At 48.9% G+C, this 24,450-nt stretch overlaps 1 protein-coding gene across 12 annotated transcripts; it reads left to right on the top strand.

The window, feature by feature from the left end:
• Nucleotides 1-255: 255 nt before the first annotated feature.
• cspg5a (chondroitin sulfate proteoglycan 5a) lies at nucleotides 256-22,391 on the top strand. 12 transcript variants are annotated; one of them, XM_029839125.1, is made up of 7 exons: nucleotides 256-748; nucleotides 7,228-8,188; nucleotides 13,492-13,680; nucleotides 16,154-16,310; nucleotides 18,289-18,345; nucleotides 19,980-20,081; nucleotides 21,450-21,587. In XM_029839125.1, the coding sequence occupies exons 1-6, from the start codon at nucleotides 652-654 to the stop codon at nucleotides 20,064-20,066; spliced, it is 1,548 nt and encodes a 515-aa protein (XP_029694985.1). In that variant the 5' UTR covers nucleotides 256-651; the 3' UTR covers nucleotides 20,067-20,081; nucleotides 21,450-21,587. The 12 variants fall into 12 exon arrangements, with proteins under 12 accessions (XP_029694985.1, XP_029694981.1, XP_029694984.1 ...); XM_029839127.1 differs by having other exon boundaries at nucleotides 257-748; nucleotides 16,154-16,232; XM_029839121.1 differs by lacking the exon at nucleotides 19,980-20,081 and having other exon boundaries at nucleotides 16,157-16,310; nucleotides 21,450-22,391.
• The last annotated feature ends 2,059 nt before the right edge of the window (nucleotides 22,392-24,450 follow it).

The following is a 24,450-nucleotide window of genomic DNA, read 5'->3' as shown; positions in this document are numbered from 1 at the left end:
TAAAGTCTCCACAGCTGTTTCACCATCTGTTGCTGTTGAGAGTTTGAGGTTTTTAGGTTCAAACAGAAGAAATGACGCTGTTTGAAAAAGGGAAATGGTGGGAAAGAGGGAAAACCAGGAGGAAGAGGAAGGCTGAAGAGGAGAAAAGTTTTGTGAAAGGATGGAGAGGAGGGGGAGGAGGAGGAGGGGATCCAGGCGGCGAAGGGAGGAGGATGAAGGAGGGAGGGGGCGCATCACCCAGCCTCTCGGCCCTCCTCCCTCTTTCCTTCTCTGCGCTCCGCCGCGCGTTTGAGTCCTTCTTCAGCCTCCGAGTGTCCGACGCACCGATCCGCTCCCGACCCGCCGGACGTGGGTCTGCACCCCAGAACTCGGCTCCCGCCTTCCCTGACCCGCCCCCGGCAGCATCACCTGTGCGGGATGGAGCCATAATTCCCCCCGGTGAGCCTCAGCCTGAGCGGACACAGCAGCGGAGAGACGGCGGACATGGAGGAGAAGCGCGCACAGGCAGGAGTCTAGACTGCGCGCGCCCCGACGCACCTGGATTACTTTTCTGCTGTATTTTTTTGGTTTTAAAAAAAACCTTTTCGCGAACTCTTCCTCTTGTTTTTGATTCGTCAGCTCCTCGTCTGAGACCACCACCGTGAGGCCACCATGCAGCGGAGGGAAGCGAGCCTTTCCCCGGGATGCTGGAGACTCGCGCCGCTCTCCTGCGTCCTGGTTCTCCTCATTATCCCGCTGTCTGTCAACGGTAAGACCCCCCCCCCCCCCCCCCCCCCCCGCGTGCCCCCCCACCCCCTCCACTGCTGCCAACCTCTAATTTGCATTGAAAAATCAAATCCGGAATCGTGATTTATTGCGACTGCAGGTTCAAACAAAGCGGACCCAAAGGAGGTCAGCGAGGCTCCGGCTGTAGGTTGGGGGGTGTCTCACGCTCGGCTGGCACCGAATCTTGCTACTTCAGTAAGATTTCGAGACCTCGTGTGTGGAAATATGTCGGGGCAAATAAGTGACATTTCTGATAAAGGCGCGTTTAGTTGTTGTTTTTTGTTGTTGTTGTTTTTGCGGGAAGCTTCGGGGTCTGCAGGGATGTCGGGGCAGACAAAAGACGGCAGAGAAACCGAAATTAGGTCAGAATAAAGCCGAGCACAAGTCTCCATGGTGAGCGTTGAAAAAGGCGTGAGGACGGAGGAGGACACGTAACCTTTGATGCTACACGTTATGACATTATAGGAGAACCTGTGTTTTGGGTCCGAGACTGGGGGGAAGTGCTGTTTATTGGAGAGAGAAGCCACCAGGAAAAGAGGGGTTACACCACATTTGGGTCTCTGACCGCTGGGGTGATATTTCAGGAGGCTTTGGCACGTTTGGGCGACAAACTCAACAGTTTAAATGAAACCCAGAATATTCCGGCGGTGTGACAGCGTGCAGCCGCTGCAGCAAACCTTGATCCCCAGAGAGCTGGCACCAGAGCCACACAAAGGCAGGATTAGGGCCGGTGGGGGGCTGTGGGGATGAATAATTCATGAGCTGATCTGGACATTCTGATACACACCAGGAAAAACAGCCAAGGAAATCTGCCTGTCTGTCCGAGACCTGTTGGGCTGCTCCACAATATTCAGCTGCACATCAAACGACATCTTTCTCTGTTTGTTCTTGTTGCATTATGGGCATCACCCCCCCCCCCCCCCCCCATCCAGAAAGCGCATTCATCTCAAGACAATCTCGGTAATGTCGGCCTCCTCGCCAAGAGGCAGCAGCCAGTTGCTGCTTCCCTCATCTGAACGAGGTAAAAGGAAGCGGCGGCTCTGCAGCATCTGCATCAGTTTAATCTCCTTATTCCAGCAAATGGAACCCTGACTAGAGGAAAGGCCGTTTCCCAGACGGCCACCTAGGTTGTCATGGCAACCGGCTGTGGTTACCAAATCCCAGTCAGGGAACGTCGGCCCGCTGTTTGAACTCTTCCTTCCTGTTGTTTGTGGAGCGACGTGGATGCTGAAGTCCTGGTTCAGGAGGAACCCAGGAGTTGAGGTCCTAATCTGGAGATGTGTCCCCCCCGCCCCCACTGTTGGGGGGCTCAGGTGTCAGGATGACGGGGAGTCACCTCTGGACCCTTCTGGGTTCACATCAGGTGGCTCTTTTATAAAAAGAAGATGGCAGATTTGGAGCACGCTCCAGCTCCACGACGCTCACACAGGCATTGGGACACCTCTGGACCTCCATCTGCCCCCCCCCCCCCCCACACACACCCACACACACACTCCTGGGGAGGCTTGACAGCAGCTGATAGATGAAGCGATGATTCAGTTCTGTGCTGGAATTTACCGATTCAGCAGCTCTTTCGCTCCGTCTTGCTTTAATCCTCCTCCTCCGTCTCACGCTGGCCTGCTGACACACATCTGCTGGCTGGGATGTTCACCAGGCTAATCTCCAGGACTCCAGTCACCCAAACCTGCCTTGGTTTGTTTGTTTGTTTGTTTGTTTGTTTGTTGTTCCCCCGGTGGAGAAGCAGCCCAGCTGAAAAACAGTCACGGAATGCGCATCAGCTCTGGTTATTGTTGGGCGATGGCTTCACACCGCCTCCCCCCTGCATCCTTTTCCGTCGCCACGGCAACCACGCATCCACCGACACCAGCTGGCAGAACAGCGTGTTCATCTCCTCGCCGCGGCCACTTTTATTAAAGTGTTGGTTTGTGCGTTGGCGCGGGCCGACGCCTCTTGGGCGTCGTCCAGCGGCGCCGTGGCGCCACAGCTCGCTGTGATGGTGCGTAGACTGGTCAGACGGGGGGCAGCTGCACGCCGACTCAGCCCAGTTAAATCTCATTGTCGGGAAACCGAGCAACCTTAATCCTGTTTGTAATCACCCCCACCTGGATCTGCAGGTCAGACGGGGCTGATCCCGCCGTTTCTATGGAAACCTGCAAAATGTAGTTGCACGTCTGACATTTGCCGGTCAGACTTGTTTTCACGCTCGGGGAGGAGCTCCGCTCCAACATCTGGAATCAGCCCGGGAGCAAGATCATGTCGGAGGACGACCACAGGGTCCCTCTGTGATCGATGAGGTCATCAGATCCAACAGATTACCATCAAACTGTCCTCGAACGTGTTTATGGGACGAACCTGAAAGAAAGGAAGCAGAGACGGACGGAGGCATCTTCTGCGTCCCACTGTGCGTGTGCACGTGTGCTTTAAAACCTGTTTGTAGGTGTGTCCGTGCGTCCTTGTTGAAGCGAGCGAGTCACCGGGTTCATGCCCGTGCACGAGTTCTCCATCTGCACCGTGCGCACGCCCCGCTGCACACGGTTCAGCCCACAGTTCACGTCCCTTCATGGAGACACGCGGACGTGTCCATCATGTGACGCTAGAACCCGGTGACCCTCAGAACATCTGGTGGGTTCAGATGTCAGAAAATGAGGTGATTGCATCACATCTCAAGGTCAAACAGCGCCGATGATGATGATGATGATGACGGGCTGGCGATGAAGGCTGCTGGATTTTGCGGAGATCTAAAGTAATCTTGGAGGGTGTAGCTCCCTGCTGTGGCCAACAGGGCGCATCGGGCTGCTAGCTGCAATCTCGTTTCCGTGGCAACAGGCTCCTGCATCTGACCACCTGTGGAGTCAGAAAGAGGAGGGGATTCACGGGACGGAGGGGGAGATAAAAGATGGAGAGACTCCAGCAACCACAGGACTCGTCCGAGGTGCTGAAGAGAGGGATGAAAGGAGGAGTTGAGGAGGAACGGGAAAAAGAGGAGTGGAAGAAAAATCAATGCTGCAGGCAGACGCAGGTCCTTTACATCCATATTAAGGAGTAAAGGGAAAATCCTCATGCGTTATTCATCAGTGTGTGCGTGTGTGTGTGTGTGTGGGGGGGGGGGGGCATCTCTCCTGACATTAACTTTTTGAAGCAGGAATCAATAAAATGGAGTTAAAGAGACTCCGTTGATCTTTATGCTGATTAATTAGTCTCCACCTCTGGAAATTTGCACCTATTGGGGAACGGTTTTATTGGCTGCCCAGTTTCTGACCTTTAACCTCTCGGGGGCGGGGGGGGGGGCAGAAATCCGCCTGGCAGGCCTGAGCTGTCACAGCCGATCAGCTCCCTTGTTACAATCCGTTGGTTGTTTGGTCGCCTCCAAAACGGTGGAAGTGAATCAAAGGCTGAGGCCGGAGGGCCGGCGGCTCGCCAGGCACCAATATTCTCATTCTGACCATGTGGACCCTCCCACAGAGGAGCTGGACGCAACCCCAATTACCAGCAGGTCATAAATAGACACACACACACACACACACACACACACACACACACACACAGTCAGTGTGGGACTCATTCTCACTCAAAGACCCATTTGATGCTTTTGTCTAATGTGGCCCTCGGTGGGTCGGTCCTGGACCGTGACCCAGTCTGAGAGCCTGAACCAGACGTGTCCCGACTAAACCGGCTCTGAACCCTGGATGGAAGCGTCGCCGTGGCCATGTGATTGTCGACGGAGTGAACACGGATCACACGCTGATGTTCTCTTGGGTTTCAAGCTTCACTGTGAAACATCGGTTTAACGTCCCTGGAATTACTGGAAGAACCGCGTGTTGCGGTCCTTCATTTCCTGCTTGGGTCACTGCCAACGGAGATAATTACAAACAGAAGGCTTTTTTTCCCCATTCTCTGTGATAAATAATAAAAGGAAGAGCGATGCTGATCTGATGCACAAGACGCTTCCTTTAGTTTCCTCCAGAACCAACCATCCATCGGAAGGATCCGACCTCGTTAATCCAGTTAGGCTAACGAGGATTTAAAAGACATTATTGCTCAGTTGGTTCTGATGCTCCGTCGGCGTCTCACCAAACGCCAAACGGTGAAAACAAATTCCTTGTAAGATACACTTCTGTCTGATTCTGATTAATTCCCTCTTCATGAGGATGAGGAGGAAGGGAGCAGTTCCAGAGAACCCATAATAAACACCAGGTGCATCACTTATGTAAGCAGTAAAAGTGATGATGTCACCAGTTAAGGTTTGATTGGGTATGTTCTCTACTGGTTCCCATTAGTGTCCTCTGTGTTCAGCTCGGCTGCTTCATGAGACAGATTTGATTTAATCCATCTGATGTGAAAATCTGAGCATCTTTTTTGGTCATATATCAGTTTTTCCCCCTCTGGGGAGCATCGGGCCGACTGTAGCTGAGCTGCGCTAACGCCTGGTTCTGTAGCCCGTTTAGATGCGTTTGATGGTGCTCGGCCAAAGTGTTGATCAGCGGTGGACTGTGGGGCCACTGGAAGGATTAGCCCCGGTCGACCCCCCATTACCCCCCCGGCTCAGAGATACGGCTGCTTTGCCAACAAGCTGCAGACGTCCACCTGTCACCTGGCGGCTACAGCGACAGGTGTAAACACACGTGCAGCGTCTGTGAGAGGCAGAGCTAACTTCCTTAAATGGTGAACAGGAGCTGACTGGATCTGTCACGAGCCGACGTGCTTTACTTAATTTCGGCAGCTTGAATCACAAAGGCTCCTTTTGTCGCTCTTGTTTGCTTCTGCAGAGCGTCAAGTTTAATAATGGCTGCCAGCTCCGTCACCGCCTCCGCAGCAGCGCCAAGTACCGCTGTTACGTCACCCCTGTCTCCTGTCTGTGATCATAACATGAAAAGCCCTAAAACACACGTGCGTCAGGCAGCAGCTCCTCCTTCAGTTTAACTCTGACTGTTTGTAATAACCATGTAATGACACAACAAAAACCCCCGAACACGACTCACGTGAGAATCTATCAAACTATTTTATTCCCTCTCGACGAGGGCTAAGTTGTTCGTCATTTACCGACTGTTTTGAACTGTTTCCTGGGAACTTAACTATCTCAGAGTTTGAGCGTAGCTCACAAACCCTTCATATTAATCTCTGGGGATCATCCGTGTTAGTTCTTGCCCTTAGACAGATTCTCTTCGCCCAACTGTAAAAATCTTTTTGCTCAGTTAGTTTTTCCGTGCATCAGCTAAACTCCCAGCATCCTACAGCGACTCGAGCCTCACACACACCTCTCTCACACACACCTTGCCTCTCGTAATTTGCCAGTTACACTAAATCTGTGACCTGGTTATCCAGCTAATGCGATGTAGCGAAGTTTAACTGGCGCCCTGGGACCGTCCCCACAATCTAAAGTGCAGACAGCAGTGATGTCGTTGTTCCCCGCCAAGGTGACTCCTGTTGTGGCCTGAGGAAGAGCAACAGGAGGCCAGATGTTGGTGCTGAGGGGCCCGAGAGGAGATGAAACCCACAGACAGCATCCCTGCGCGATCGATCACCTCAGCATGATAAACCATGTTCTGCTGCTGGTCCAAGTAATTAAGCTATTAGAGCGCGGCAGTGGTTGCTATATAAGGGAGGAAAGCATCCGTCTGTTGGCTCCTTATTCAGGCATCGCATCATGCGAGTTTTCAAACTTTGCCGAAGGTCACAATAAATAATGAGCCTCCGTCTGTGCTCGAGGAGGTTTGACGATGCTGGATTAAACTCCCAGAGGGTCGCCGCTTATCTTCATTCTCCGACGACCCCGACAGACGTCCTCCCACGCGCCATTTGGTGGATGTTGGTCACCAAAGCTCCTTATACGACCCCCAGTGTTTATCAGGGTGGGACTCAACCCCCAGACTTGGGGGTGTAAGCCCGGTGCGCCGTGAGAAGAGGATCAATCCAGAAATAATTCAACATGTGTTATAACAGCGCTATAACTCCTGCAGCAGCCGCAGTAAAGCCTGACCTGTTGAGCATGGCTGGTGTCGATGAACCTCGCAGGGCTTCGGCTTCTGGAACAATCGGAATAAATGACGATTTGAGGGGAAATGAATCTGATTTTACTGTTTTTAATGTGTTTCTCAGCAGCCATCGATCCTCATCCAGTATTAATAACAGTACAAGTGGAGTTGCTGGTCTGGATCCTCCCCCACAAAGTTCCCCAAATCCCTCCCCTCTAATCTCTAATCCTAGCCAACCTAACCGTTCAGTACATTAGTGAATTATTCCTTTAATCCGGAGCGGGAGCATCCGTAAAGCAGATTTTTGGCTGAATCAATGAGGCTGCAATGGATGAGGTAATTGAGCGGAGGATCAGTGTGGATCCTCGTATCCTCACCTGCGAGTGATCAGACTGTGATTATTCCCTGTTGGACAAATGTTTGCCGATAATCCCGCTTCATGCGTCCGTGTCTGAGTGCTGGTCGATTGATGGTGTCGTTCTGTTTGTAGGAGATCGAACTGGGACCAACGTCACCGAGCCGGACGCCGCCAACGTCACCTCCCTGCTGACCGACGAGGAAGAGCGACCGCTCGGGGAAAAGGGGATGAGCGTCTCTTCCACCCCTGGCTCCGTCGGCCCCGTGACCCCGAGGCTGGTCGGGCTCCCCCGGGCTGGAGACACGGAGGAGCAGAGCAGCGGCATGTTTGGGGAGGCTGCCGGTCCCGCGCTGGGAGGAGCGGGCGTGGCCGCACCGCCTCAGCTCAGCCTCGACTCTGCTGAGACCGAACACCTGCTGCCCGGCAACCCAGTCGCACCAGAAGTGATGGAGGGCGAGGAGGAGGAGGAGGAGGGGGGTGAGGAGGAAGACGCTCCGCCGCGCACCGACCCCCCTTGGATTCACGCCAAGGACACAGCCGTGTTTGACCTGGATCACCTCTTCACCACCACTGCGCCGCCCTCCGCCGCCACCAACCCTTCTAACCCCGACGTCGTGCACGTGGACTTCTTTGACCCCTCCTCCCACGGTCGCAGCCTCGACCTGGCCCCTCCCTCTCCCTCACTGCTCGCCCACGAGTTGCAGGGCGGTGACCCCACCTCCTGGGCCATGCCGGACAATTACGACTACCTCACACCTTACGACGACAGCGTGTCCCCCACTGTTGACGAATACACCTACAGCACCACGACCGACGCCTACGAGACCGACGAAGACCTCCGGCTCTCCGCCGGGTCTCAGGGTCGCCCCAAGCCCGGCTCTTTCGTCCCCGGGGCAGGTGCTCTGGAACCAAACATCCCGGTGGCAGCTCCTCCGCCAGCCTCACCAGTTGATGGGTCGGATGGGATGGGCGGATGCCGTGTGGGCTACCAGCTGGTGAACGGGAGCTGCCGCTCCCCCTGCGACCTGCTGCCCAACTACTGCTTCAATGGAGGACAGTGTTACCTGCTGGAGGGGATGGGAGTGTTCTGCAGGTACCACAGCACCAAAAGTCACCATTTAAATATTAATAATATTATAAATTCTGTGAATAGCGAATCTTCCTCTCTGAAGTTGGACACGTTGGCGCACTGAGAATCCCGGCCTGCTGTTTGTGCTCTGCTGCTGGGAAACATGTGGAAGAGCTCAGCGCCGAACATAAACAAGCACATTATTGTTATTTTTAACGGGAGACTTTTACAGGGGAACGTCCCGAACCCTGCCAAGCTGCTGCCAACTTCGGCTTTGCTTCGTCATGCAAACAAACACGCTTCGATAAACGTGCTCATTGCTCGGGGACCTGGTGTCCAACTATGTCCTCGAGTCTATTGGGATGCTGAAACCAATCAGGTTTTCATAAAGCTGAATGTAGGTGGGGGTCAGAGGTCAAACAGAGAAAAGAGTGTAGCCGTCATGTGTGTGTCAGGGTGTGTTGGATTCCTCTGGTTTACTGCACGGCTGTGTCACATGTCGCGAGTCCCATATCTGCTTTAAATTCTCTTCTCCTGGAGTCGCTCCCAAGCAGCTAGTTAGTTGTTGCTCATCGAGTCGTTGTGAGTTTTTCCAAAAGCGGAAGTTGGTTGAGCCACTAATGTAGCGACAGACAGGATGGGGGCGAGAGCAACCTGGTGACCGTAAACTATCCATCATGGTGGCATCAGTTGTCAGAGGAGGGCACCGTTGCATGATGGGAAGTGTAGGCTCCAGTGTGTTCGTGCGACTGTTGCTGGAGAGAGAGAGTCAGGAAATTAAAGCGTCTGTTGCCTCAAGTCAGTCGGCCAGCAGAGCCAGCGCGGATCAGCTCTGCTAGCAGAGATGAAAGGCAACAAAAACAAGTTAGCATCCATAGATAAAGAGGAGCTCTTGAATAAGAGAGCAGGGCGATGGACAACGGAGAGGTTGAGGGAAGTCTGAGCTGTCACACACACGGTTTCCAGTTTAACTGTGGCAGATTGTTTCACTTCCAGAGTCTGAGCAGGGCGGCCAAGCCGGAGCCTGTAAAACATTCCAGGGAGAGGAGAAAGAGAGAAATGCAGCTTTTATGGCTGCAGTTAACTCTGAAAACTGCAGCGAGGCTCTGAGAGCTGAGAGAAACTCCTCCACACTGGAGCCTCAGGACCGACAGCCTTAGATGGAGACCGTGGACTCAGTGTGTTTACAGTCTGACTGTTTGAGGTTGTTATTGGAAGAAAGTGAACATGCGCGTGTGTGTGTGTGTGTGTGTGTGTGAGCAAGAGAGAGAGAGGGAGAGTAAACTATTGTTCAACTTCACTTGATTACATCAAGCTGCACACACACACACACACAGTTTTATTGATCATCATGTGGGCGGGGCTTGTGACCCAGCATTAATCCCAGTGAAGCAGTTAATCTGGAGTTGGTCAGAACAGGCATAATTTATTCCATTTGAAGTTTTTCACTGGGGTTTAAACAATAAAACCTTTCAGAGAATACAAACATAGATTTATGGGAGAAGACATCAGATTTAGGGGCGACGTCCTCAGACTTTAACATCTGACAGCATTTGATTGAATTTATGTGTACAGGATTGGATCAGAATCATCTTAAAACAGGCTCTTGTGTAGATTTAAATCATTATTAAGACAACAACATAGCATCTCTGTGGAGTTTGAGACTTCAGTAGATGCAGATTTTACTCCTTGAAACGTGCAAGTCTCTAAAATGAATCTAGAAAATAAACATTTCCCAGATGTGACCTATTTTAGCTCATTTCTGACACTAGGATTCTATTTATTTTCCTCTAGATTGAAAACTCTTCCTGTCCTTTTTATGTTACTTAATTATTATTATTGGCAGAAATGCTCTTTTATTGTGTCGACATCAGAGTTATTTTAAAGTTCTTTCCTGATCATCATGCGACTCTTTATGAGCTTTTTATTGACACTTAAATTGAATTAAAATATTTGATTTATTCAGGATTGATTAAAGGTCCCAGGTTATAGAAGGTTTTTAATTTAAAATAGACTTTTACACTGGTCAGTGGGGGCCTGATTGATTGGTCGGTTGCTGCTGGGGGGCCAGCACAGCACTCCCAGTTTAGCTTTTAATTAGAATCCCTTTAGACGTGGAGAAAATCCAACCGGGACGGCGTCTTTGGCCGAGGCCTTTGCAGATATTCTCCCATTTTTGAGTTTTGCAGGGGCTGCTGCTGTTTGTGGAGCCGTGCGCTCTCTCCAGGGAGACGGGACACAATATCAATAAACCCCGGTCAGGGATTCAGTCGCCAGTTCTTGAGACTTGGCCTGAACCCTGGAAAAAGAAGGACCTTATCCCACATCATGTCTTCTCTAAACAGCGTGAGTCACGTCCAGGCTGCCAAATCAACAGCTCTGCTTATGTGGCCATGTTTTCATATCCCCATCCAGGTTTCAGATTGAGGGATTTATCATCGCCGGCTGATTGAATGGGGCAGATTTCAGCGCACTGGGGTTACTAATGAGGGTATAATGGAGCGTCTGGTGGAAGCTGGTGAAGCTGTGAGTCTTCCTTAAAAGCTGGTTTGTTTCGAACGCGCTGCCCTGAGGGATTCCAGGGAGGAAAGATAATGAAAGGCAGAGAGTGTTTGGCCTGAGCAGAGGTGTGTGTGTGTGAGTGTGTGTTTTCAGATGGAGCGGGCCTGGTTGTGCTTGGATCCGTGTCTCTCCTTTGGGTTGTTTTATTAGTTTTGCTCACTAATGGCCGATTAACGTTGCCAGATCCCGACACATGATTTCATTTTTCACGGAGCGTCACGTGCTCGCTGTCAGCTGCTTCTCAGTTCAGGACAATTTATGCTCAAGAGTTCAAGAGTTCCAAGCTTGGATCGCTGCTGTCATCTCCTTCCCGATGCTGCTCCCTTGTTATTTAATCCTGCCAATCACCTCAGATTTACCTGAAATCCACCGACTGCCTGAATAAATCGGACCTGTTTTCCTGGAATAACCAGCCTAACATCAGATGATTACTGGTCTTCTGTGCTCTCTTGTCCTTTATCGTCCACCTTTTACTGCAGACTTGACTTGACCTTTCCCTTCATTTCATTTCTCAGCTTTACCTTGAAGAGGGAAGGCTTAGAAAATAGTGCAGTTAAATGCAAATACGATTTATGTTAACGTATTCCGACTGTGTCCTCTCCTGTCAGCCCACCTCAGGACAAACCTGTTCGGATCTTCTTTAAACATATTCCACTGTCACACACGTTCTTGTTTTTTATGGTCGTATCCACCCAAAGTCAGGGGGTCAGATTCTGGAGTCTTTCACCATAAATAGACTCTTCCTTACAGACGCAGGTCAGATACCGACGCTTTATCTCTCAGCTAAACCAGATTAATGTTGGAGGCACCGAGCTGTGATGTTTCGGATGATCTCATCCGCTCCTTTAGGGGAGGGCGCTACAACTGAAACATGCCTTTAGCAGTTGGGTTTTGGCACCTTCTGCAGGCAGATGTTGGATGTTTGAGGAGCTTTGGAGGCTGTGGATGATCAGCTGACCCCTGAGGAGTGCCTTTGTTTTGGCCACATGACATGGGGACGTGTGAAGTTGGTGCCTGATAACCGCATGTGCTAACCTTTAGCCAAACAGCCATCCAGAACCAGGCTTTCACTGCTCTCCAGGCTTTTTACCCTCCATTACCCCTCATCAGACCCAACAGGGCAGCTGATTAGAGGGCCACATGGCCCCTCGGCTCCACTGGCAGTAGAGACGCTCGCTGTCTATTCAGGTACCAGCTGAAGAGATGTGTTGTTTGTACTGTAGTTCAGGCTGTTCTGACCTTAAATGTGCCACGACAGCCATTTAAATGCAGCAGGGATGATGGAAAAGGCCTGTGGAACAGGTGGCATCATACTGGGAGCGTTGGAGGCACATCTCCAACATCAGTGGTTTTAACAGGAAGCAATTTTTTTTTTAAAATCACGGGAAGGTTCCTTTGTCCCTGGTGGGAAATCATTTATAATTTGATTTCTGCCCCTTGCAGCTGTCTGGGATGTCAAACTCAAGGAGAAAGGACTCAGGATTACCTTCAGATTTCAGCCAAGAACCGATTTCTATCAGTAGCTTCCAGCTGCAGGATGAAGGCGGTGCTGCGCCTCCTCTACCTCTAGATTCATGCACAAGAACAAATGCTAACGCTAATTCTGATGGCTATTAAAGTTGTGGACCCTTAAATCTAACGAGGGCTGATCTAGTAATTGTATGTTGGGCCGATCTTATAAATTAATTAAACTGGTGCACCACTACCCCCACCTCCCCCCACTGAGCACCAGGAGAGCCTGAATAAATTAAAAGCTTTATGTTCTGCATTTTTAAAGTGCACCGCTGTCTGACCTGGATACAGCTGATGGCAGGACAGTCGTTCAGTGTTTCCTTTAGCTGAACTGCAGCTCAACGTTCCCCGAGCTGTGCACTAAACGCCCCAGAATGAAAAAATAAGAAGCTGAAATCTGACATGATTCAGCCGGAGGCTTCAAAGAGCGTGCGCGAGGGAGGAGGAGATTTTTCAGGAGGACAAGTGGCAGGAGCGGCACGAGAGACAGAGGAGGAAAAGAAGCATCCGCTGGAGCGCGGCCGCCTCCCCTGCGGACGCTCGGCCGAGCGAGGATCGTGTGATGTGTGATGGAATGGCATGTCAGCACTGCATCTGCTCCATTTGCCGCTCAGCTGGGTTGCTACGGCAACCAGCACATCCTTGCTCACTGTTCTTCTCCTCTTCCCCTCCCCCCCCCCCCTCCTAAATTACACTTACATAAACCACTTCTTTATCTGAGTGCAGGAGCGGGAGCGCCGCCTCGCTCTCTGAATGTCTCCTGCTCCGTTGCCATTTTCCCTCTCAGCTGCAGAAACAAAAGCCCGAATGATTCAGGACGTCGCTCAGTAAAAGCTGCTAGTTTAACAGGACGCAGCCGCATGACGTGTTTTTATTCTGTTATATTGGAGCAGTTCTGACAGGCGATGCTAACGGAGCTAAGCTGAGTGTAAACACACAGCCTGTGATCTGCATCTCTGCACTGCACACGTGGATCCTGCATTCATTTTCATTAAATCTGTCCTTTACACGCCATCTGCCTCGTCTCTTGTGTCCCCGATAGGATGCAAAGCATGTTCTCAGAGGGATATTGGGCCTCAGATGGTGCCTCTGTCAGTCGTCTCATGCGTGGAAACGTGTCCACCTATGGATGCTAATTGTGTTTGAAGCTATAAACCTGGTTGCTGTTCTGGTGATAAAGCAAACGTGTGAATGAATGTGAAGCACCAACAGGACTTGACGAGCGACCTTCTTCTTCTTCTTCTCCTCCGCAGATGTAACGTCCAGGATTACATCTGGCACAAGGGCGCTCGCTGCGAGTCGGTGGTGACCGAGTTCCAGGTGATGTGTCTGGCCGTGGGCGCCTCGGCTCTGGTGGTGCTGCTGCTCTTCATGATCGTCGTCTGCTTCGCCAAGAAGCTCCACGTGCTCAAGACAGAGAACAAGAAACTGCTGAAGCGCAGGTGAGGTGGGGGGAGGGGGGTTAGCATAGCGCTAAAGAGGTTCAGCTCTGAGCGCTACTTTGACTATGGGAAAACGTGGACATAAAACATCTGTTAGTGAAGCTCAGATCAAGAGTCCGATGGCGTCAACTGACCCATTAAAACAAAAACTAATTAGCTTATCAGCTGACCTCCGACCCTGACCTGCACCACACTGTTGCTGGCTTCATATTATTAATAATCTTTTTATTTCAATTGAGGAAATTGACTGGGAAATTTTGGTTGAATAGGAAAAAAATACACAAAAGGAGGAGGAGGAGGAGGGGGAGGAGGAGGGGGATGGGCATCATGGACAACAGTGAAGGGGGGGGGGGGATCTGCACAAATGGGAAGTGAACAAGAGAGGAGGACAATGAAGGAATGCAGGACAGAGGACATGTTTAGACCAGATGACAGGACATGTGACGGCGGCAGCAGAAGTTTGTGCGAGTTTAACAGAGATCAGACGTGCAAATACAACCTGATCAATGTGTGACAGGAGACGACGAGGACTCCCAGAACTGGAGGAGCTCAGGGGTCAACAACAAACGCCCTCTGCTTTGTTCTGCAGCTTTTCCTCCTGCTGATATTTGTCAGTCTTTGGCTGTAGGAATTTTCTTTTGGATCGGTCTGTCGCGAGGAGTTAGACGATTTCCTCTCTTAATAAAAAGTCCTGGAGTCCTCGGTGAAAACCCTGGAAAACCTTGTGTTGCTATTGCAGATCCATCGATCACGTGCACCATTTTCCCTGTTCCTGGTTGGCCAATGGGAGCACGGCGTTCATTTCAAGGGTTCTATATCAGCCTGGATCAGCACCAGCAGATCTTTTTATTGAGCCTCAGTAGCACAGAGAATACACGAGCCTCAGCTTGATATGTTTCCTGTTATTTTTCATATTTTTGGCCTTTTTTCCAGAGTTTCTTCCTGCGACCATCACTGGGAAGACGAGTTCAAACAGAAACAGTTAAAATTCCATCAGACCATTAAAGAGGCTTAATGAGACACTTCCAAGAGTGACAGACAGAATACTAAATCTGTGTAAGAGGGACAGAGAGAGCGTGTGTGTGTGTGTGCGTGTGTGTGTGTGCGTGGGGAGGGGTTGGCAGTGCTTCTTGGGCTGGCGTTGATACCTTGGTTCGCTATCTCCTTGGCAACAGAGATATGGTGGATGCAAATGTGAACCGAATGACCGAATCCTGAGCACCTCAATCCCACACACACAGGCTCTATTTTTAGCTCGACGACAGGCGTGCTGGTCAGGGTGGGGAGATTATGGATGATGAAGATGATGGGGAGGAGGAAGAGCGACGCAGCAGCATTAATGCTGGTCGCAGAAAGATTCTAAAGCAAAGAAAAGGGTGATGTCAGACTCCAACCAGCTGAAAGTAGGGCAGTGTGAACAGGAGGGAGAGCGGAGGGAGGTGGGGCTGACCTACATACAGCTGTGCGACCTGAGGGGTGTGTGTGTGTGTGTGTGTGTGTGTGTGAGCGTGTGTGCATGCGTATATGTGTTTGTGAGGGGACAGGGTGCAACATGAAAGCCAAAACAGTCTCATCAAGTGGTCGGCTCAAAGAAATCAAGGGAAAAGAGAATAAAAGAGGGTGGTCAGAGAGGAAAAAAAGCAGCGTGACACAGGAGTGTGTGTGTGTGCGTGTGCGTGTGTGTGAGAGAGCGAGCGCTCATGAATACACGACACTCCCACTCACCATCACCCTTTGTGGGTATTTTCAGTGTCTCTCTGCTGCAGCTGAGATGAGCTCCAACATTCAGACTCAGAAACGTCCACATTCAATGACCAGAATGTCTTCTTTTCTAATTCTAACAGCCTTTTTGCATCATGGAGAATTAAAACTGGGTGGAAAATCACAAACTTACTGGTTAATGTGGCCGCAACCAGGTTTTTATAGTTTGTGCAAGTGTTTGTTTTCAAACTGAAGCGTTTTTTGGAGTAAATATGTCAAAAGAGTCTGAGGAAAAAAGGGTTTAAAGCTGAATGACCGCAAGAGTTCTAAGAAGAAATATGGATTTCAAGTTTAAACGAGCCCAAACGAGATGATTTTAATTTAATTCTTAATGTCTGAACTTCGTTTCCTCAATAATCTCTTGATGTTACCCAAGAGGGAAAATCAAGGTTCCCCCCATTTGGGCCAAATTCTGAAACCAAAGTTTGTTGCATCACAGATTCTGATATTTGTCTGTTTTTCTTTCCTGTTTGCCTGAAGACAAACAGGAGTTGTGAACTTGCATCTAACGCTGCTGTCATGCTTTCTCCCCGTTCCTCTCCTCTCCTCTCCTCTACTCCCACCATCTGCCACTTTCCCCTGTATTTTTTCTGCTTTTGGTATTTCTGGCCATTTCACCCTTCCACCTCCTCTGTTTCTTCCTCTTTGTCGACTCTTCTTTTGTTATCCTCCTCTTTGCTCATTTGCTCTCCACCCCCCCCCCCCCCCCCAGCAGTAAGTATCGGCCAACGTCGGAGCAACACAATGATAATTTCTCGCTGTCCACCATCGCTGAGGGCTCCCACCCAAATGTAAGGAAACTGTGCGACACCCCTCCTAACGTCCCTCATGCCCGTGCATTGGCTTACTATGATAACATTATCTGTCAGGTAACGTGGTTCTCGCCTCTCTTGCACTCTCCCCTTTTCTCTGCATCTCCCTGACAACCCTGCCCGGATCCCCAGATCTCCCCTCTACCCCTCTAATGCATGGGCATGAGTATTCTCCGATGCTCTGAGGTGTGCAGCAGTAAAGACGAGACGGGTTTCAGATGGGTGGAGGGAGTTTTCTCTGTTCCAGTTAACTCTTATTATGGTTATAACTTCATATATCCTTGCCGTTATTGTGTGGGGTATCATTCTACAGTGAGTTGCAGGTAAGTATGTATTTCCCATTTACATCTTAAGTGGTATGAAACTGGCTGAGCCCTGGTAACCAATGGCAACGCAATAAAAATCTCACTGGCATGTGTCCCGAACAAGGGGATAGCTAATGCATGCGCTGACCTTTGGTAGTTTGATAAAACACTTTTGTGCTATAAACTGTGGCTACTCCTGAATTGTGGAGATGAAACAGTGGTTTTAAGAGAAAACTCCCAGAAGCCCTTTGCCGCAACCCTCTCAGAACATCTGTGATCACCTCGCGTATCGATGCGTCACAGCATTAATGCTCCGTCGCTGACATGCGCCACCTAGTGGCCATGTCAGCTGAGCTCTGCTTTGCTGTCTGTTTACAGACGTCTGACAGAAATGTCAGCTTTACCTGTTTATCCTGAAAAAAGGGGGTGGGGCTAGTAGACCAAGGGTTATGATTGGTTGAGTTATAATGGGTTGACAAAAAAATTGCAGGATGGACATCGCAAAACAGGTAAGCTGCAGTGTAAGTTTGTGCTTTTTGAAAATAATGGGTGGTGATCAGGATAAACATCTGCGATGCAACACCAATAAGATGCCTGACTAACTCACGCATGAGGAGCTCGTAACAGAAATGTCCTAGTCGCTTGGGTTGTTCTCATGCTAACATGGAGGAGTTAGCTTTAAAGATGTAGTGCAACTCCATCAGTAGTTTGTTCACACGTAATGTACCTTCATGTGTCTAATTTCTTTCCAGTTACACTCAATCCGTGTAATCACAATAAAAAAGGACATAATCATGACTAATATCATCATAAACTCTTTAATTCAACACCAATCTAACTGATCTTCACATCACAGCCCTAAAGTCGTCACCGGACTGGATATTATCTTCCTCTTGTTTCAGGAGCGTTTGACTCGTCGGGTTCTAAAGTTAGAATGTTAGGAGACAAATGCGTGTGATGCTCTGATCCATTTTGTTGCAATGATCATACGTGTCATGATGAGCCAAACAAATCATGTATGAGGCGGGGTTTCCTACTCCCATGTTACCAGGAAAATGAACCGTTAGTATGTTGTCTGCCAGTATAATCTCGTATCAAAACCAACAACGAGACCAACTCACCAGTCGTCCTGATGATGCATCTGCTAACAAAGCGATAACATCAAACCCTCCCAAACAACTGCAGCATCAGTGCAGAAGAACTAAACCTGCCTCTACTGTAGAATCTTAGCTCTGACACCTGGTTCCTCCAGCTGTTGGTCTCGCTCACCAACACTCAATCTGTCTCTGCTTATTATATCTGTTTTCATCTGTTATCGCTCTTTCACTTCTCTGTATGGACTTAGCCCCTCCCACTCGCCTCTTTGTAGGGCCTTAGCCCCTCCTTCCCGCCCCCTGTATAGGATTAGCTCCTCCCAGGTGTTTATCTGTGTGGCCTTAGCTCCTCCCACCCACCCCCACTGTGACATTAGCTCCTCCCACTTGTTGCTCTGTATGGCCTTAGCCCCTCCTTTTCATCCCCTGTATAGCCTTAGCCCCCCCCATCCGTTTGTCTGTGTGGCCTTAGCTCCTCCCACTCGCTTGTCTGTGTGGCCTTAGCTCCTCCCACTCCCCCTCTCTCTGTGGCCTTAGCTCCTCCCACTCGTCTCTGTCTGGCTGTCTCTCTTTCACTGAGGTTGGCTTTATCGTTTTTGAGGAATATAACCCTTTGCACCATCCCCCTCCCCTCAGAAAACCATGAGCAGATACACCTGGGAGTGTAAGACCAAAGAGGAATCCGACTGTGAGGTAAGATCCAACCCCCAAATCTCAGATAGTCCCGACTCCTCTCACTTCCCCAAACAACTCCTTCATTGTTACTGTGGCCCTGTCAATCACCCTTTTGTCAGCACCAAGTTAGTCAGTTTACATTTGGCCCCGACAAACAGACACCAGAATAAGTATTTTACTAGATGGATCGAAAACTGAGAAAAATAAAGATTGCTCTCTTTGATAGGGACCTCTGTCCAAAATCAAAGACATCAAAACAGCAATTGGGGTCAATCATCCCATCTACTTTCCTTCTCTAAGATTAATGAACAGATCTAAGACAAAGTAAACACTCATTAAAATGAGAGCTTATGCATAAATATGGGAGGGTTAATACTGCAGCTGGCCACTGGGGGTCAGAAGATATTTGGCTCACTTTAGGGAGGTTCTGATGTTTTTATGGCAGTGTGAAAGATGAATATTCACTTTATTTGAAGACCGTAAACTTTAACATAAACTACATTTTCTTTAAACTTTTGTCATTTTACCAACAGTTTTAGTCAGCTAACACCTGAAGTAGCTGAGTATCAGTACAGCACAAAGTTGTATGTAATTCAAGATGAATCAAACATTTTTTTCTATTTTTTCTTCTATAACCAAATTTTTTATCATGAACTTCTTTTATTTGCAATGGCGCCCCCGGTGGCCAATCAAGACACCAGAAAACACATCAAATCTGGCCAGCTCCCGACCTCCAGGTGTGGATTTCTCACTTGGGTTAAAAAAAAATCAAAGTCCGATTGTGGTTTATCAGTGTAGAAAAACAAAATTAAACATAGCAGGACAACAAATCCCTCCAGAATAAACCCGAACGTCGTCCATCTTCCCTCTGAATCACTCCACTCTGTCGATACTAAATAAATTCACTGTCCTGCCTGAAGTGGCCAGCAGAGCAGCCCAAACGCTCCCCAAAGATTCAATTACCGCTGATCCAATCGGCTCCGTTTGAAGACCAAACGAGGCTCCGTGCAGGAATTGTTTGCCTCAGAAATGAGCTAATTGATTTGCAAACATTGGATCCACGAGGCTGCGTGTCCAACACCAACTCCTCAGCACTCAAAGTCCAGCATGTCACGCACGTTCTTGAAGGCAAATATTTACTCCGTGCAGAGCCGGTCACATGAAGCGTGAGCAGATACGTGCAGGCTAACATGCGCGCACACACGCACGCACACACACACGCACACACACACACACACACACACACACACACGTAAGTATTTAATCTGCGATTTAGATGCATGACAACAGCCTCACAGCAGTCCTGGCTGATTCCTGCTGGACTAAACCCACAAACTGGATCTGAATCCAGAGAGAAGTGACAATATCTGAGTTTTACAGCCAAGCTCAACATCTTTTATTTGCTTGAAGCTTTTAAATCTGTCACCTGGAGCCTCATCGCGTCTCTGGACTCACTAAAACCACCATCAACTGACTCCAGGACGTGTCCTCCATCATCATCATCACCATCAGAACCCTGTTTATCTCTGTTCCCCCCACCTCAAATCGACACCCACTCTGACGTCCTCGTGGCTGTCCCACCACCCGCTCCCCCAGCCCCCCGACTTCCACCCACACAATCCAGAATGAAAAATCCAACAAACGTTTTCCAGTTTCACGCTGACGGGAGGACAGAGGGCCCGTATCCCGTAACCATGGAAGTGACGTACCCGCACGTCCTGCCTGAAGTTACTATCTAGGCCAGCAGCCAGCGGGTAAATCCTCTCACTGCTCTTCCATTCTGAAAAGTTCAATGGGGGGGGTGTAAATTGGTAGCCTGGGGGGGGCTGTGAGGGTGTGTCAATGATCTTGCGGCATTAATGGGAAGCTGTAACGGCGGAAATGGCTCAAGGATCAATGTCCCTCTGACCTGAAGCCAGAGAAATGTGTTTTCTTCCCCACAGCAGCGACGGTGTGGATGGGTGGGGATGATGGTGGTACCTTCAGAGTAGTGGCAGGAGTCCAAAGGTTTTGGGTTTATGAGGGCAAAATGGACAGAGGAGGTGACACAGGACTGCAACAGCATGAGTGATGGTTAAACGGTTTGGGGGGCTTGCATGTGAATGTGCATGCACGTCGTGGGTCATCTACAAAGGGGAGGTGGGCATCACCTGTGCAGCTTGCATCAAGTGTGTTCTGAAGGAAACCCAAGAGCCTCCTGACCAGTGAAATGACCTGCCCCTCCAGCTTGGACCTGCTTTTATCTGCTTCCTGGTCAGTTTATGTGTGAAACCAGCCTCAGTTGTGTAACTCAATAAAACTGGTCTGGGATCAGGTTCTAGGCAAACTCTTAATGTAAAACCAGCCAAAATCTTCATAAAAGTCAAGTAAATACACACACACAAAAGTGTCTTTTTAATAGGACCATGCAAAAAAAAGGTCCTCAAAACATCGGTTGCCCGTCAATGATGTGTCCTCACAAATAGGAAAAGGCCAGCACACACACACACACACGCGCGCGCACACAGTCCAGATTATTTTAGGTTGAAGACTCTGTCCAATCACAAACCTACAGTGTGGTTAGCTCCGCCCTTTATCTGTGTTTAGATTTGCCAATAAAAACCCAAAAAACTAAAATGAAAAGATTTTATGGCCTTGTTGTGTTTAAGTGTAAGATTATTTACACAAACAGTTTCTGGTTTGAATTATACAACTCAACAAATCGTGGACAATATGAAAGTTTCAGTCGAATGTTCAGAAAATCTATCAGAGAAATTGTTCATTGCATGAAACGAGTTCATCTTTGGTCGCAGTTTTCTTGAATCACTTTATCACCAATCACAAACATCGATTTTGGACGATTTCCGCACATTCAACGATGATTTTGTTCTTGATTTCTAGATTTTCTAAAAAGTTTATCTCTAGATTTTTCATTTGCGTTAAGTTTAGATTGCTCTCTAACCTGACTGAGTTTAAATTGCCATTCTTATGTGAAAAATGGTCCAAATCGATGTTTTATTCGGGATAAAGATGATTTTCTAATCAGAGATGAACTCCTGAAAAAGTTCCCTGAGGTGATCTGCTGCTGCTGTTCTAACTGTGTTTTCTGCCCTGGCCATCCGCCTCCTCCCTTCTCTGGTTAGGATGATTCCAATTCCCAGAACAAGCTGGAGGATCCCGTGAAGGCTCCGGCCAAAGAGGACGACTCCCTGAACATCCACAACTCTCTGACCCCCAAACACGAGAACCACAAGGTCCTGGGTGAGGACAACTCCTCTGAGGTAAACTCACTGCAGAACAACATGATGTGAAAACAAACAACCAACTCGACCACACAACGCCGCTGACGTCCAGGTGCACCGGCAACAGGAGCCCCCCCCCCCCCCCCCCCCACGCTCTTAAAAACGCCCCCCCCCCGCCCACTTGATGTCGCTCTGCTGCCGAGTGCACCTAACTGGTCAACCAACCCACCAGCCTGCCAACAAACCAGCCAAGCAACCTGCAACCGACATGGCAACACTGCCACCAAGCAGCTCAGGCTGCTGCAAAAAAACATCACTGAAACACCGCCCCCCCGCTGAGAGACCACCCCCCCCCCGATGTGTTGCCGCCCACCTGCTTCGTCCTGTTTTGCAGCCCCGCCCCCTTGTTGCGTCACATGACTTTCCCTAATCTTTTACCTACACACACGCACATTGAAAAATGAAGACGTAACATTAAGTGTACACACACCTTTCCCTGCCTGCGTTGGTGTATTTTGTAAAAAAAAAGACTAAAAAAAAAATAAGAATTTTAAAATGTACGTAAAACGTCATTGTAAAAAAAAAAAACAATTATGATAAAGCTACTGAGAGGTTTTGATGTTTGTCTGATTAATCCAGTGAGTATGTATAAATATTGGCAAACCATTGCTTGGATTTAAAGAAACAAAAGAAGAAGCAACACAATGTGTCTTGGCTTTCATTGATGTGATTTCTAATCCTTTGATGTACTTGTTTTATTGTTTTTTTTTCTTTTTTTGTACTTTTTTGGGACAGAACCAACAAGATTCAGACCGTTGTTGAAATAAAACCTTTTTAACATGACCTCTGTGGATCCTGTGGTTTCCTCGGTGTCGCCTCACCCTCTTCTCGACGTCTCCTCCAACCAGCGCGACCACATAGGTTCCCACAACAGTGCCCCTAGTGGCCACCTGCATGTAGCCACAATCATGGCTGTAAAACTTGGCTGTAACGAGCTATTGGACCGTCCTTAGTTTTTACTCTTACTCTCACTCCAAACTCCAACTCTCTGCATGGCTTTAAATGCATCGTTCTATAGAGTAGATGTCCTTATGTGCATCCCACCTCTCCCTCACACACACAGAAACACATACACACACACGCTCGCGCTGTCCCTCTCACAATGGTATATTCACAGAACATCTGTGGGCTTCCCATGACCACACACACAATCGTAGATCGACACTCACATGTGACACATACATGTAAATGTACACAAAAATGAGTTTTTGAGACTTGTTGAGCTTTTTACGGTCAGATTGGACAAAGTGAGTAAATCTGGACCTCACATCTAATTTAAACTTTGGTCGTGTCTGCTTTTTTGTGCTGGAGTTGATGAAAACAAAACTTTTCTTCCTTTAAACAGTAAAAGACTGTTTCCCACAGCAACACGCACACACACACACACACACACACACACAAACACACAGTCCTGATGTGATTAACAGCTCTGAATGGGTCGCGGTTTTGGTCCTTTGTTGGGTCTCTGCTTTGGACCACTGAAGGAGGGTTAAACTGCATTATTGTGAGGGATCCTTCCCAGCACGGGGGTGGAGGGTGGGGTGCAGGTCTGGGCGAGTCTCCCATTTTCAGATAACTTGGGGGGGTCCATGCAAGGCTGAATGGAGTAATCTTTAGAGGACGGAATAGAAAACAGCCGTGTGGGGGCTCCAAATACTGAAACAACTGATTATTAACTGCTTTAATTCTGACCAAAGTCAGCAATACACACACACACACACACACACACACACTTGAAGAAATAAACACAGACTAACACTCATAAACACTCAACACAAAGTCTTCTGATTTCAGACACAAATGGCTGCCATGGCAACAGGTGGGCAGGATGGGGGGATGTTGTTGACGTCTGATGAACATTTGGTTGATTTACCTGCAAGAGAAACCGAAGAACAAGCGAAAAATGTAATTAGTGAATACCAGGCTGTAGCAGGACGTGTGTGTGGAGGATCTGATTTAATGTCACGTTTGTTGGCTCAAATCATTTAGAACCTGTTTCCTCCTCTGAGGTTTGACGTTGACACCAGAAGTCCGTTTTACCTCCTTAATGGTGATTTTAATGCTGAAGTAAAATCCTTCTCCTGCAGAATTGTGTGTGTGTGTGTGTGCGTGTGTGTGTGTGTGTGTGGCCACGTTCACTTATCTTCTGCTGCAGGCAGTAATTTCATGAGTCTTCAGACAGAGGGCATCATTGCCATGGAAACCAACCTAGTGATGCTACAGTCTCAGCAGATGGAATACAAACTCTGTGACCCTCTGCTACACACACACACACACACACACACACACACACACGGAGGATGAGGTGACTTTTATGCAGCTCCACACCGAGGAAGCGTTAAAAACACTCTGGTTTAACCCTTCCAGCTCCTCACACCACCCTAATCTTCTCACAGCTGTCACCTACAGTTGTCTCGGGGGGGGGGGGGGATTTTCGATGACCTCTAAGCATCTCAAAGACACACAAACACACACACACACACACACACACACACACATAAGCATTAAATGTGGCTTTGCGTGGCAGTAAATACACATTTCCAGTTGCTCCTGAACGTCTCATACCAAATGCACGTTTTTGAGTTTTGACGATAGACCAAAGCAAATAAATGACCAGGGCTGCTGTGATGGGCTGATATGTGCACAGGACAGAATCGTGCATCCTGTATGGTTCCACATGAGAAAATGTTCAGGTGGACATGAAGCATACACATAAATAATTAAAGATTACATGCCTGAGGAACCTATTTACTCAAACTTATCAGAAATTCACACAGGAATGTGTGGGAATATTCCTTTTCTTCGTGTCCTATTGGGGTCTGTGAGGTCGCGACTGGTCCCA

The sequence above is a fragment of the Takifugu rubripes genome, chromosome 7, assembly GCF_901000725.2.
Source record: "Takifugu rubripes chromosome 7, fTakRub1.2, whole genome shotgun sequence".
In the NCBI taxonomy this organism is placed as follows: domain Eukaryota; kingdom Metazoa; phylum Chordata; class Actinopteri; order Tetraodontiformes; family Tetraodontidae; genus Takifugu; species Takifugu rubripes.
This window is presented reverse-complemented; position numbering and strand designations above follow the sequence as displayed.